Source organism: Streptopelia decaocto (genome assembly GCF_964273445.1).
Source record: "Streptopelia decaocto genome assembly, chromosome: 7".
NCBI lineage: Eukaryota > Metazoa > Chordata > Aves > Columbiformes > Columbidae > Streptopelia > Streptopelia decaocto.
In genome coordinates this window covers 50,557,197-50,573,456 of record NC_138661.1, presented here as the reverse complement: position 1 = coordinate 50,573,456, position 16,260 = coordinate 50,557,197, and the positions used below count along the sequence as shown (strand labels likewise).

The 16,260-nt window shown below is 40.5% G+C and overlaps 1 protein-coding gene across 7 annotated transcripts in view; it reads right to left on the bottom strand.

The window, feature by feature from the left end:
* TSPAN4 (tetraspanin 4) overlaps positions 1-16,260 on the bottom strand; it is a gene marked incomplete at its 5' end in the record, with an annotated part of 446,839 nt that overhangs the window by 18,777 nt on the left and 411,802 nt on the right. For all 7 annotated transcript variants that reach the window (XM_082059144.1, XM_082059146.1, XM_082059143.1 and 4 more), the window contains one exon: positions 2,747-2,848. In XM_082059144.1, coding sequence (XP_081915270.1) covers positions 2,747-2,848 — 102 coding nt within the window. The remainder of the gene's footprint in view (positions 1-2,746; positions 2,849-16,260) is intronic.

Here is a 16,260-nt window from a genome sequence, read left to right as displayed (position 1 = left end):
TGGGCTGGGACTCCTTTCAGAAAGTCTCTTATATTGCCCTAATCCTCCTATCGGTGATTACACTCTACTGATTAAGGATGTAAGGGATAATGATTATTACCAAACACAAAAAATAATACTTGGCATTTACATAGCGCTATTCAACTGCAAAATGTTTTACATAATTAACCATGCTGGGATTGCCTTCTCTGCACCACTGCAATACTCTATTCCTAAATAGTTTTGAAAGATCTGTGTGAAAAGCTATTATGCAGAGCAGTAAAAATGGATCTGTGGGGGCTTTTTGCTTTTCTTCTCGGTGCCCAGTACAGGGAGAATGGAGAACTTAACACTATGGTGCTGTCAAGACAGTGTATGGTAATTTCATAGTTGCCATGTTAGAAAAGAGAGTCATGTAACGTGACAGTACATGGCTTGTGAGATGGCTCTTCCCTATTATCCTTCTGGGCTCCTAAGACCTTGCTAACATGAGTTTCACCTGAAACTTGTAAGATGCTCTTTAAACTGTAACAGGTTTCACAGCCAAAGGAATCATTATGACAATCAAGCATCATCTGTAGCACTACACAGACCACAGACTATTGAGTCCTGCCTCAAACCCAAGCTTGTCACTGAACAGGACCATTTCTTTTAGACAAGAAACCCTGTCTTGACTTTAGAGAAAAAGAATCCACCATCCTGCTGTGCAATGGTATCCTACTGTCAGCTATCTATATCTTGATTTTTTAGCTCTTGGACCAATTACAGAGCCCTTTCCTTTCAAAAACCTTTCCTCTTCCTGCTCTCTTTTTAAGGACTGCAATCACATCACTACTTCACTTTCTCCTGGTTATATAAAGCTTTTAAAATTTCTCACCATAATGCAAATTTCCAAAGTTCTCATTATTTGTTTACATCTTTTCTGAATACAATGCAATTTGTGAACATCTTGAAAAAATGTGAGTAGGTGAACTAGACATAATATACATTGTTACACCTATTTTACAGGAAGAGGAGCAGAAGCATGGGGTTTACATCCCATAAATCCTCCAAATAATGCTTTTCCCCCCATCTTTGTTATATGCTTTTAAAAGTTCTTGGGGTGTCACTGAAACCAGATTAATATTTACTGCAAACATCTTAATAGTAGTAATTTTTACAATGCAGAGTTAAGTTAGTGTAAAAGAGCAAAACTTCCGATACTGTTTGATATAAGCAATGATATTAAAAAAATTATTTACATTTCATGTGGCTTATTCTTGGGCTAGCACCACAAAAAGCATTTCTCTTGTCAGTAATTGATGCTTTCTCATATTCAATTACAGTATTGGAAGAGAAAAATATTAACAATATTGCAGGATGCTGAGGCCTTTTAAAGGCAACTGAAAGAACCTTCCACATGCAGTTGTTAGGATGCAGGACTGGAAAGCTTATTAACTTGTTTGCTGGACCTGAGCTGTTTGTGTTTCACACACAGGACTGTTGCTGTCAACCTCCTGCACTCCGAGTCCAGACAGCTCCCATAGCCCCCAGGCTGCACACTGGAGTTTGGCCAACCAGTTCTTTTGTTCTGTTAGCGACTCTACATTTTTAATTTCTTAGACCTTTTCTTAACAGCCTGACTCTCCTGTTATCCTGTATTGTACAGAAGAGTATATGTGAATCTCGAAAAATGTTCAGGATTTCAGCCCAAACAGCAACAGAGGAAGTAAAGGGTAAATTAGCAGTTTTACTGTATCAGTATGTGGTAGGTAGCCTATCCATCTTCTTGAATAATTCATATAACCTTAGAAGCATTGGGAGAGGTTATAATCTTTGGACGATTTAAGACGTTTTTGGCTGAGGCAAGACTAAAGCCCTGCCTCTCTGCACCATGCTAGCACCTCTGGAGGAGAATTTGAGAAAGCTACCCAAGATTTTTTGAGTGAAGCCAAGGCAGTACAAGTGCTTCTTCCTAAAGCAGAGGAAAAGTTGGAACGGTTTTCCTCATTCAAGAAGCAGAGAAAATCTTATCAGAGAGATAACCCCAAGAGAACTGATTGAACTGAATATGAAAAGAGAAAGACACAGCTAATAAACTGAACTGTGAGTGATGGTGTTTCCTCAGCAAGCCAGACAAGGACAAAAGGAGGAAGCCAGCTGTAGTGTTCACCAGTCCTGATGAGACAGTGGCAGAGTGCTGTCAGAGAATCAGAAGGATGCAGCAGCAGTGGCAACATAGCAAAAAGCATTGCCAGCCCATCTGTGATGGAGGATGATTGAATTCTGCTGGGAAAAATGTACTGACTGTACTGGGAGGTTGTAAAAACCATGGATGGTTTCTGTTTTGACTACACTAGTGGAAACCAACAACAGCAACAAAAGGAGACAGGACAGAAATGAAAAAGTGTTGAAGGGGTTCTTTGTTATTACACTACTGCTCTTCATTCCAACACAAGCTCTCCCTTTGACTTTAAAGAGAAGTTACGGCTTGTTTCCTGTCTGACCATCTCCTTCACTCTCCACAAAGCACAGGCCTATATGATGTTCAGGCCTCAACACAATATAATTTTTTAAAAGAAATTAGGCATCCTGGTCAAAGGAGAAATAAATAAAAATTACCATTTGTTACAAAACCCAGACAGTTTAGTGGCTAAAGTGCTGACTGGGTGGAAAGAAGAGATTGACTTGGGGTCTGGAGGCTTAATTAGCTTCACACCCAGAACATGCTGTTACATAAGCCAGAGGGTAAAGAGGAAGAAGAAAAAATTAAAAAGCTCAGACTTACATCTGTTTGAATGATGCTCCATGCATTAGTTAGGCCAATATTTCCATCTGTCCCATACAAATGAAGCCCTTTCTTCAGATCCCGCTGAGCATACTTGTCAATCTAAAGCCAATAACAAAAGACACACAACTTAAAAAATTTGCTGAGTACCACATTTCAGAATGAAAGTGCATGTAGCAGGGAACAATGTTGAACAAAGTTGAACAATGGTCCTATACTGAAATGCATATAAAGTTAAATGACATTTCCTAAAGCTTTTCTCCAGTAGAGCTGGTATCTATTGCAGGTATCGCCATTTTGCAAAGAACATGAGGAGTTCTATTCTGAGCTAGTGTTCATGTCTTCTATCACACACCTCCAGAACATCTTTTCCCTTCTCACTTAACCACAGAAGTACTATAGAGAGGTTAAATTCAGTTTAATCACTCATTTTTTGCAAATGAGGCCTATATATGAAACCATTCATCTACCCACAGCATTTCCTTTTAGTTTAATATCTTTAATTGTGACCAAATACCCCTCAGCAACTTCCATATGCTTCCTGGAAGATCAACAGCAGCATTAACAATCTACTGATGCTCTGAATTGGCCAGTGTATCCCACTTCTTACAGAAGGCTGGACATAGTTACATTGACACAGCAGGGAATAAGCAACTGGAAACTCAGGACAGACAGGATTTAAGAATTTGCTTACTAAATGGAGCTGCTCTTAAATAAATACTTTTTTGTTGATTTATTGAAGGTACAAAGTTCTGCTTTACAGGCCTTTGCAATTGAAGATTGTGCTTTCTTGTTGAGAGGCTCTGCTGGTAAAGCAGGCTATTGTTGGATCCACTGGTCACCACCAGGTAGTATCCAAAACAATTGCAAGTGCCTCTTTCCCAGTCTAACCATACATACACATTTCTACAGAATCAAGCAAACACAAAAAAGGAAGTAAATAATACATGCATATTCATGTTTTTTTTCCGTTGTAAATAAAAAGCACTGAATAGTGCTGCTCAAATGCACTCATAAATGCTTGCCTGGGTGCTTGTCAATGTTAGTGGTCTGCTTGACATCAGAGGTATAGCAAGAAGGGTGAGAAGACCTGTCTCATTTTCTTCTCTATCAATCTGCTATAAATCTGACTGCAAAATACAGTGCCACTCTGAGATCTTTGCACTGAAACAGGCAAAAAGAAAACCAAAATTAAATTCAAAACTTGCTTCATAGGGACAGTCTCTTCCATATTGGACAACAGACAGATGTGGCATATTCTCTAGTGACTGTCTCTCTAACATTAGTCATTCCAGCTGAGGAGGCTCCAAAATTAAGTAACTAATGCTAATTTTGAGTTAACAGAGGGAACAAAGGCATTATGCTTCTACCATACACTCAGATTTTACTTTAGCTTCATTCAGTCAGAAGTGTTGTCAGGTGCTCCTGGAAAACAAAAGGTGTATGCAAAGCATATTCCACAGTGTAAAAGAAGAATTTTCAGTTCACTAAATCATAACCACTAAGGGGTAAATGTAAAGTTACTCAACAATATGACTCCATGAAAAACTACAACCTCAAAAGTTCATCATGTCCAAGAAATCTCTGCTCTATGTGCAAAGGGTTGTGCTTGGTGTCTCCAGTTCTCTTGTTTTGTTTCCAAAAGTTTACAACCATCAAGCTCAGCCACTAATCAAATAGCTTTGAGACAGTACAAGAAAGATGTACAACTTATTCTCAGCACCTTAACTGTCATGCAAGCACTTTCTCATGGATGACTATCTTGAACAGTAGGTGTTGTGCTCCCACCGTAATTATAATGTAAGCGGCTTTCGACTTTATGTAGAGATAATACATAGTCAATGGTACGTTAATTAGGTAACAAAATCAAAGCTGAAAGCTATCATTAAATTGGGAATTAGCTCAAAAAATAACAGGCAATAAATGATAAACTTATATGTGTGTGGGATTTCCTAGCATTCATTTAATAATTGGACTGAACTGGGTTTCAGCTCTTCACTAACCCTCAGCTCCCTGTGTCTCAGCTGGACCTGCTGTGGACTCAAGCAGAGCCATCAATTAGGATGGAAGGGCATGGTTGTGTTGCTAGTCTGAGAGAAGCTTTGAAATGTAGTTAATGTCCTACAGAGGTAATGAGGTAAATTAGCTATTGAAAAATTAATTATTATTCAGAAAGGGACAAAGGTGAAGAGGAACAGCATAGGGCAGGTGGCGACAGAAATCTATCTAGCAGATCTATTGCCTTGAAGATAAAAGAGAAAGGTGAATTTGGAAAATTAATTTATCACACCTGAGAAAATCTGCCCTGTAAAGTGAGAGAGCTATGCATCAGCCTATGGTTCATATCACCACTAATCTGGAACAAGGGAGATAAGCTCAAATGAAACGGTGATGCTTTTCTGAAGGGCTAATGCCATGCTACCAAAATGACACAAAATGCAAAGTTTGCACTTCCTCACTCAAATTTTGTTGTGCAAAAAAATGCAGTGGCTCAGCATGATAATCCCTTTTACTGGGGCTCACAGGCTGCCTTTGCTAATGCCAGTTACCTAGAGTGTTTTTTATTCACGTGTTATCTTGCGTGAATTAATCAGTCTTGACTCAGAAGTAGCCGTGGACTTGTAAGAGCACAGATAATATTCAACAGGACCACTTCTCTCATTCAGGCTGCGAGGTGCTCAGTGTCTAAGTGCAGTTCTATTAAAAGCATGTTGACCTCTGCTTGAATAACCTGCATACAAGGTCATAAGATGGATATTTTTTCCCCTAATTGAAGCACTGCTTGAAGCTCTAGACATATGATTCCTACTGGCTTTGACCAGAGAGGGGCAAGTAAAACTCAACACATATTTGTGGAATATAGCTGGCAAATGTTCCTCTAGGTCATTCTGTTTCCCACTAACCTTTGTTTCTTCCTCAAAATATTTTTATAATAGCAGAAACGTTTTATTGTGCCTTTATTCTAATTGTATATTTGAATTAAATGAAAACTCATGGAACACCCCCAGCTGTCTCTTCTGACTTCAATTTGAGTTTTTCAGAAAACGATCTTTCTGAAAAGGAGATGCTGCACCACAGTGATTCATCACATCTCCTGACAAATGATCCCACCCAGCATTCACCAATCTGTCAGCTTCTCTTGTTTGTCTCTGTGCTACCAGTCCTCAGCCAGGCAAAATGTCTATCGCAAAACAGGGATTGCAAGTACTATATTAAATATTCTGCAATTTTAACCTGCTGCATTCTCCCATACACAAGCCAGGCCCTTCACAAAGCACAACTCTGTCTGGTGAAGAAGTAAAATGAAGGATAACTCTCAGCAGGCAAACCGTTACTCTAAATGAGATGCCTACTTTTAGTCATGTGGAATACCAGAGACTTTCTTAGAGGAGTTTCTGAAAGGTTAGGCAGTAAGAACCTTCTATCAACCTGGAAGTGAACCAGAGAAAAATTCTTTTTCTCCTTGGGATTCCTATGACTTCTGGCATCAAACACATTGAAAGCTTGTTCATGCTTATCAGTGTCATCAGATTGCAGTGGTGTTTCTACTAACATAAGTTAAATGTGTCCTATTGCTCACTGTGGCCCTAACTTGGCTCTTAAATCTTTCATTGTCCTATTAAAAACTTTCTAAAAAACATATACTATTCTAAAGCAGACAAGTCACGTGCAGAGAGTTTCAGGCAATGAGGGAAACTCAATATTTGAACTAGAGAAGCGAAAGCTACAAGAGAAGCAGCAGGACTGGAGAGAAGCTGCCACAGACATCAGGAAAAGTGTCTGGAAGCAGCTAATGCAGTGAGAATGAGCAGGGATCTATCTGAGCCTCATCTAAATTACAACTGTGACAAAATATCCCTTAAAAAGTCTTACTTAAGCCTGCATATTAATTCAGGCCAAATTAAAAAGTGGTTTCTTCTTAATCTGTATTCCCTCAAGACAGTTACTTAAGCTGTAGCAATTTACATGTAAGGCTTGCTTTACTGTCAGCTTTGTCCCTCATTACTTCAGAAATCCAGAGCCTCCAAACAGAATCCTGGCTGGCTGATGAGCCCAGCTGCAGAAGCCAGCATCCTTCATGAGGACCAAGCGCTGTCAGACTCCACCTTGCCTCCTTGAAAAAAACAACCTAGAATGATTGAGGCCAAGATAAAAACTGTGTAACAGCAGCAATTACAAAACCCCTGCTTGGCACAGACACACTGAAAGTACTACATAAACATTCTGCACTGCAAAAACCCAGCAAAGCTCATAATTATTTCCATCTCTGTATTACAGATGGGGCATTACAGTAGCCTTCTCAGTTCCTGGGGATGGTTTGACAAATCTCCCACTCTCAGTCTAAATCAAAGGCTTTGGAGTTTAGCTACTTACTGTTAAGGCATGAAACTGAAGTACTACTCCCTGAGAAGCCCAGTCCAAAATAACGTATTTTGCTGCTGAAAAGGAGGAGGACATGCTTTGGAGTAAAATCTCTTGGGCAAATAAGAAAGCTATATCTGTGTAGAACATAGGTGTTATCAATATTTACAGCTAATATGATGCAAGACTTTGATTAAACTGAAGCTATACCAATACTGAAGTGCCAAAGTCCTTTCACTGTCCCAGCACACTGAGAGGGAAGGTTGCTTTCCCGTAATCCTCTCTGGAAGAAAGGCCAAAAGAAGGCTCTTTGGCAGATCCTTATTAACTCCTTTTCAACTTGCCAACAGCATGAGATGTCACCTAGATTCTGGCATAGATTTTAGGCAAGAGCCAGAGGATGCCAGCAGAACCCCCAGTTTTCTAACCCGCAGGTAACTGGAGACTTTTAATTTCAAGCCTCAATGATTCTCTACCACATCATGAACAAAAATTCCACCCAACAAGCCCCTAAATTGGGCAAAACCTCTCAGCAGCGTTTCAACACCGGTAAGTAAATATTCCTGAACTTTCTGGTGATTGTTTCCCCTGACTCTCTGCCAGAACAGGAGAGGCTGTAAGGAAATGACAAAATATCCAATAGTTTCCCACCAGGCAAAACTTTTAATTTAATGCCTTGATAATCACTCTCTACAAACAGCAGGAAGTGGGAAATTGAATGTAAACAGAAGTGCCTAATCTATAAGGTCATTTGTGGGAGCCCTCTTGCCTGCTAAGAAGAGATGAGATTGATCGTACCAACAGGTAAGGCTTGTTTTAAATTAGATGTCCCCAAGCCTGTCTATAAGAAGTTGAGAGTGGTACGTGGTCTCCTCAGCACTGAAATCTTCCTTATGCCATCTTCCTATAAATACAAATCCTGTAAGATTTTATTAAGTAAGAGACATGGCATGAATTTTGCTGATGTTTGGTAGTTAAGGGACAATACTCTAATTTCTTGTCAGTGTCATGAGTGTTACACAGCATCTCTAGGATACTTTGCTCAGCTCTGTGGGATTCCCTCTTCCTCACTTCTTCCCCAAATATGAAACTGTAACTGTTTCCTTAAACTCAGCATACCACTTGGTTAGTGAATTCTCTTTTCCTAGTTTGACTGAAAAAGTCAAACATTTTACAGATCTTCCAAACTTCAATAAGTGAGTTAAACTGCTTGTTGGCTGTAGCTGTGTTTGATACCAAGAGAGATGCACTGGTACCGGCTGTGTAACTTCAGAGGGAAAGTGGAGAATACAGGAACAGAGGATCGTAGGAAATGTCTGGGAGTGGGAAGAAGAATGAACATTTCTGAAACATGCTGGCTTGGGTCAACTGAGGTGAGGCCTTTCAGCTGTGCCATAAGCTTCCTACATAGTCTTAAAAAGCCACTGTTTCTCTTGTGTTTCTGTTCACTATTGGTAAGACAGGAAGAACCTGACTCTACTCATGCCATAAAGTTAATAATATAATTTGGAGCAGGTATTTGAATACCAAAACCAACCCGGGACATGAAGCCCTGTACAGAATCTGAGACAATGAGAGGAGTTACTAACCTGAGAGGGTAAAACTGAGGTTTGTTGGGAAACAAAAGGAAGGACAAGTACATCTTGCATTGGTCTGGAGCAGGCAGCTGGTGAAACTATTACAGTCTCCCACCATTCTCTGACAAGAACCAAGAAGTCGCAATAGTATTTATAACAAAAAGCTAATAAGAAAGTCAAAGAACTTGCATTTTTCAAATAATGTTTTCCTGAGTTCACAGTTTGTGCATACAATTAATGCAGTTTGAGTCATTGTCTTCCACCCACAAGCACCTGCTTGTGCTGAAAAGGAGGCATTGAGGCACCTGATGTGGCAGACAGCTGAGGCTGCAAGAAAGAAGCCACTGAAACATTCCTGTGCTATTTATACTATTAAAATTAATCCCAATAGCAGCTTTTGTGCTACTTTGTTTTAAACAAGAGATCACAAGTATGACAAGTCACTAGGCTCTGCAACTCAATATTTTTCATGCAAGAGCAAATTCAAAAGTTTTCAGCAAACTGAACCTGATTTTGTCCAAATGATTCCTTTGGAACTCAAGGGAGAGACAGGCATTTTATCATTGTTCCACACAGAGTGAGTGTTTAACTTCCTATTACTGCTGATATAAGGGGAAAGTATGCTTTTCTGTGGCCAGAGAGGCCCCTGCCATCTAATCTGTCCTTATGCACAGCAACGGATGAATAACTTGTGCATCAAGTCCCCAAGCTTGTTTAAATAAAGTACAGCATAACTAGATCAGAGATACAGGCTCAAAATGTTTAGGTGCAGCTATTCACACTCTTTGCTTGCACACAGAATGAAGCCAATAGCACAGCTGACTTCCTGTTCAAGAGGATGAATACATCCAGCTCTCTCTTTTGTGGTACTCTGTGCACAGGTACTTCCCAAGGCACATAGTCCTAGATCTCCTTATAAGAACCCAAATCTTGTTTGTTTTTAGTCAACCTAGGAATAAAAATTTAAACATAAATTCTTGGCTTGCTGCTTCTTCTTTCAAAGGAGTTTGAATGCTGCAGCAAACATGGAGAAAGGGCTGGGTAAAACTAGGCAGGTAAATCAAATCAATTACATACACAAAAGGCTGACACTGCAAATTAATTCTTCTTGGGCATTATGCATTTTGAGTGACAAAAGCATCACCAGCATGTTGGAGGAATTTCAGGTAAGTGAACACTGAAGTGCATTTTTTTTGTGACATACGTAATTACTTATATAGCATTCAGGATATATCTTATGCTGATTCTGTAGAAGGAACCTTTTGTTTACATATAAATAAGCTCTTCAGATTATTAAGCTAATTGGGAAGAATTGACACTAACATCCTCAATAGCAGTGACACCAGCAAAGTTAGCTGCCATCATGACCTAACATTGCCATTTCTTTTCCAGAATGAAACTCTCTTTGTAGTAGGTTTTTTCCATACACTTGCTCCAAAGATGACTGACACAAAAGAGCTCCTGTCCCCTTTCTCCAGCTACGCATTACACCAACTGCTGCTCTCAGCAATGCTCCTCTGTCTTGACACATCAGCCTTCTGTCCCACACATTTGACAACCTATCCTCAAAGCCCTTGTCTTTGTCCTGTGCCACCTTTCCTACTCACTTGAGTCATCTTTCCCCAGACATGGTCCTGTAAGGGTCATTCCTTTCCTGCATGTCCCAGTAAACAGTAATTTTGCCTTGATCTCCAGTGGATACAGGACCACACCTGTGTCAGGGTGTGAAGACTCCTCTGACCTATGCTCATGTATTGAAATCCCATGTACATTGAACCCAGGCTAGCAGAAAAGGGAAATAACCTTTCTTTCAAAACCTATGCTTACATTGAGAATATTCCCAGGATATCTGTATTCAGCCTCTTTGCTTTTTCTTTTTTTTACTTTTTTTTTTAATTTTTTTTTAAAGATAATCACTGTCATTTGTCCTCAACAACCATCAGTATAACATCAGATAAGTAAATTGAGAAGGATGCTAATTAACATGATACACGCTGTCAAGCCTTTGTTTGCCAAGAGACATGAAGGGTGGGTGGCATTTGTGTTTCAAGTGCTAACAACCTGTTATCTACATCTATACAGACCAAAAAAACCCAACCCAAACCAAACCAAAACAGCTACCTAGGGATGCACATGCCAATAGAGCCTGAGATCCAATTCGCTGCCACAAAGGCTTCAGGATGTGCAGAGGCAAATCAAAGCAGGGAGACATGCCACTTTCCTTGTAGGAACTAATGACCACCATTCTGTGATCATATATTAGGCGTAACAGTGACATTGGACACAGAATCCTTTGCAGATGCTGTGAGCTGCAAAAGGGGACACCAGCAGTTGACTCACAGAGATGAAGGACTTGGCCATTTGCCCACTAAGTCATTTTCTGCAGCCATCCCATGGGATGAACCTTTGCTTCAATTATTTACAATACTATTTACTTAGTTTAAAGGTGAATGAGAGGGCTTCCAAATAAGACAGAGTACTACTAAAATATCAGAGGAGGAGGGATAGAGAAGGCAAACCATACCTTATGCTCCCACTGTAGTAAGCGAAGATGAATGAATAGCACAAACCATGTAAGTGTGGTCTCTCTGCAAATCCATTTATGCAAGAAACTTAAATGACAGAATCATAGAATCACAGAATACCACATTGGAAGGCACCACAGGATCATCTGGTCCAACCTTTCTTGGCAAAAGCACAGTCTAGACAAGATGGCCCAGCACCCTGTCCAGCTGTTAGGTTCATTTCCTCTTAAATTAATGACTTTGGTATGAAAATATCAGCCAAAATACAGAATTTGTCCACTGCTGTAAGGTAAATACATCTCTGAAAAAGTCAAAACAATGACACCCTAAATAGATCAGGCCTTTGGTGGCACCTGAATCAGGCTGGGGGCCATGGGAAAAGCACACAAGCTCCCCACGGTTAATCATGGGCATTGGCATTACCATCTTTTGGTGGCAGAGCTGCTCTACTAAACACATATGTTGTCAGCTCCACTGGCAACTTATAACAACGACTGGGGGAGAGGGCTGGTTAAACCATTTCTTCAGGGGAAGAAATTTTTCTGTTTCCTTAGAACACGGGTAACAAATATCTGCTGATAAGCCACCTTTCTCTGTGCTGGAACTAAATGACCCATTAAAATCAAACCAGACCACTGAAGTGTTAAAACCTCTTACTCTGCCTAGAGAAACTTGTCTGGAAAGGGTGATTCTGTGGAAACAGATTGAATAAGCTGTGTCTTCCTAGATCCAGGGAACGTTAATCCTCAGAGGAAAGCAAGATTCACACACATCCTACGTTATTATTTTTAAGAAATGCTTACTCTGAAATTAACTCATTTTAAATAAATAATGCTGTGAGCAGAACTATCATTGTTCTTAGAGGGAACAGATGAGCAGGCAAAGTCAGTCTCACTACAGCAAGCTTTATGCCCACTGTGGGGTGATCTCTGCCCAGCCTGGAAGTGGGAGAAGGGCAGAAGGCACTCCAGAGAGACAGAGCAACCAAATCATAGATCCAGGGAAGAGCCACAGGGCTTTGGAGGAACAGCTGACTACTTTGCAGAAACTCAGCAAGACCACTGGAAGAGTTGCCTGCCTTTATTTTGAAGAAAACAGAACTGGATCTCAGTAACCTTCTGGCTAAGCACCAGATAAGGTAATTATCTCCTTACCTATATATGCTTCCTTGAAAATATGTTCTTTTCTTCCCATCACATAGATGTGTACTTGCAGTACTCACAGGTTATGCTAAATGCCAGCTCCCCAGCTAGTAGAATCTGCCTCGGTCCACTAAAATCAATGGAGTTGCTCACATTTCTAACAACTTGGCATCATCACATGGTATCTCCAGTGGCTCAAAACCATGTTTCTTTTAGGGTACATGCAAGCTTGCTAACCATTCCCTCTCCAAAACAACACCTCTGACACCATGGGAGTCCTGACCTTCAGTGACTGGAATTACTTTTTTTAATCCTCAGGTAAGCTTTTCAGTGGAGATATTATAAACTGGCAAATAAAATGTCTTGGAAAGCTAACCGATAACAAAAGTAAACAAAGTGAATACATGCTATGAAATGCCTCCCTTGCTTTAGTGAAATAAACAATTGCAGCTCTTCATCGCACTCCATTGAAAACAGATTTTATCATGAATGGAATGATTTGAGACTCACTCACTGAAAATGAATAAACTACATGGAGATTACTTTCCATAATAACAGAAAACAACAAACTGTCAGTCACACTTATGTGGCAGAAAATGCAAGTTTCCAACAGGCCCTCTACTTCTAATAATGTCAGAAAAAAGCCACATTTCTCATTGGAAGCCACACAGGTTCAGTCAAGAAGGAAACATGGTTGTTTCCCCATATGTTAAAAGAAAGATAAGTGACAGTATCTTCACAGAGTGAGGTGCTGGAGGACTGCGAAATTTCCATACAGAACAGAATTACGTATGTGGCTTTTTCACATAAAAAGTGGCATTTACCAAATGAAAAGCAGACAACCCGCTAAATGGTAGCGAAGCTGGATGAAAGGAGAAACCAGAAATCTTGAAGAAAGGTTCACCTCAAACTGCTGCTACTTGGAGGGGTCCTCCTATATCCCAGAATGTGATACGTGCACATCCCAGCTGCAAACTGGCAAGAGATTTGGCTCCCCTCCCAGACCCCATTGGAGTGAGCAGTGGAAGACAGCATCAGCTCCGCTGCTCTGTGGTAGATGAAGTGTTTCAAACCAGCTGGGCACATGCCAGCTTCTTTTGTAATTGCATCATCATGTCAACAGTGATGCACAGCCTGTATCTAAGTATCAGTGGCCATTCACTCCCTATTGATGGTGAAGTCAGGGGAGACCAAGAACTCTCAGTCCCTTAACTACCTGGTGGTCCCAAATGAAGCAAAAGGACACCCAGGGGTGCCAACTGAAAAAGTCAACAAAAGCCAGCATGAAAAATGCACATACTGTTCATGTGAGCAGCAAGGGACCCAACAGAGATTATTATTTGAGCCACCCTCACCTAACCCTATAAAAACCAACATACTAGTAAGTATTTGAAGATCACATGCCACGTGTAGCTGGACTAGAGGAAAACAAACTCCCAAATGAAAGGGGATGCCAATATCATGCTGAAGATGAGTCTCATTCCAAATCCAAAGGACACACTGTTTAGGAAAAGGATGGAGATTTGCAGAATTGGTCCCTCTCAGGCTGCCTCCCTCACAAGAACTGAACAGGGTCACATCTCTAAGTATATAAAGAACTGACTACAACAATCCAGACTTAGGCAAATAACTGCTGAGGGCATAAGAGAAAGAAATATCAGTGCAGTTACACTGAATATATTTTAAAAACTAAAATTTACAAATAAGTAACTTAATTAAAAATAGAGGATTCATTCGGTGGGGTTTTTGGTGGGTTCTTGACCCAAAGTTATTTGGTATTTTTCTGATTGCTAGGGAAGGAACTATAAAAATCACTGGTAATGAAATTTTGTAGATAACATACACAACTTGCTGTGCATGAAATAATCTGCTGATATGACTTGGCCTGCTTGGTTGCAGACACTCAGGGCTTATCCAGACACATACCAGAACAGATGTTTAGAAACAAAGAAGACAGGTTGCACCACAATACTGGAAACCATATTCTGGAAAGCAGAAAATCTGTGGAAGAAGTGAGGAAATGGAGGTGGGCATGCTCTAAGGGCAACACTTCCAACTTACAGAGGAAACAGAGTCATGGGTATATTCAGCATCAGCTGTATAAAGGTTGAGTTGTATCATTCTAACACACTGCAGAATTGATATCCATGTTTTCAGAAATCTACTGAAAATGTGAAGAGTTTAGATAACACCTACAAGAAAAAGCCAATCACTGAGAAAGCATCCTTTACTTCACATGACTAACACTCTTGGATAAACTAAATTGAGTGACAAAGTTAAAAAGCAGCCTAATTGCAGTCTTCAGGTACCTACATGGAGAAGCAATTCTCAACAGTAGACGGCATTTTAATCTACCAGAAAAAGACATAATGAGAGTTAATGGTTAGAAGTGTAAGCTAGATGAATACAAGATAGCAACAAGGCATAATTTTAACTGTGAAGAAAAAAATATTCTCAGAACAAATTACTGAGGAATGAGGTGCAGTCAATGATGTCTTCAAATCAAGGCTTGAGAATTTTGCAAAGTTATAACTCAGATGTAATTAGTTTGATGACAAGAATACTGATTGAAATGCAACGGACCACAGATGACCTTAACTGCTTCATCTGGTCTTCAAATTTATAAATCTTTCCAGAAGGCTACAAGGTTTTCCAAGGACAGTGACTTTTTTATTTATGCCAGATTATGTCACCTGTGCCCTGCACCTTGAGCTTTTCTTCAAACCCATCCTGAAAGAAAAGTTGTCAGAAAACGTATCAGTCTATTCAGCACATTGCATCTTGGAGACTCAGGCATTGTTCCTTTTAAACTGGCACTGGTGATTTAGGGGCACAAATTCTCCTAGATCAGAGCCCAAGTTCTCTGAATGAGCTCCCTATCTGTCAAATCCACAGATCCTCACACACATCAACACTCAGAAGTGCTGGTCTGACTCTTGCATTGGCTGCTGCTGACTGTGTGACAAAGCAGGGCTCCTCTGGGAAACGTGTCATCCAAGTTACGGAGGCCAGCTGCTCCACAGTCACCATTCACAGGAAGCTCATTTGCCCTGCAGCACATTCACGGCATTCATCTTGGAGACTGCTTTTCCCTGGCCTCACATGGTGCAGTGTGAGAAACCGCACGCAGCCATCACCCAGTACTGTGGCTGCGCTGGAAAGGACAGGCCTAAGGATTCACAGGTCAGCAAGATCTAAATTGTGCTGCCTTAACTCCCGTGGTACAGGCAAACACATTTTAGTCCCTCTGATGTGAAGTCAGGACTCCTAGATAAAAAGCAACGAGTGCTTTCAATATTATTTTCAGTAATTAATGCCACATGATTATATTGTCAGTCTGAAAAGTTGAATCCTTCCCTGAGATACCGCAGCACAGGCTTGGCAGGGTGCAGCATCACCAGGTCCATCTCCAGTTTACACTCAATTAATACTCCTAAAGTCGGAGCATCTGGTTGAATTCCAGTCTACACAGACAGGGCTGTGTTGAACACAGAACGCAGCAGCAAGGGCCACTTAACAGCCACAGACAATGCGCTGTTTGCTGCAGTCACTCACAATGGGTGTTTTAGTTTTGCAGTATCTTTCTTCTAGAAAAAGACCCTGTGTGTGCAGCCCTGCTATTCAGAATCCCATTAACTTCTTACTTGAAAAACTCCCATGGTCTAAACTGTAACCATTTCAGAAAACATTGCACCATGATTAGCAGCAGCCATACTGCCTGCCATTCATGACTCAAAACACAGTAAAAGCTCACATTCACTCAGATGTGTGACACTTTCATACCTATTTCAAAACTTAATACATATCTAGACCTGGATCAATAAATCTCCTATGGGATTCAAAGATGTTTGGAGCAGGGACCACAATTTTCCTTACATGATTCTTTAGGACTAAAAACAACAGTGGAG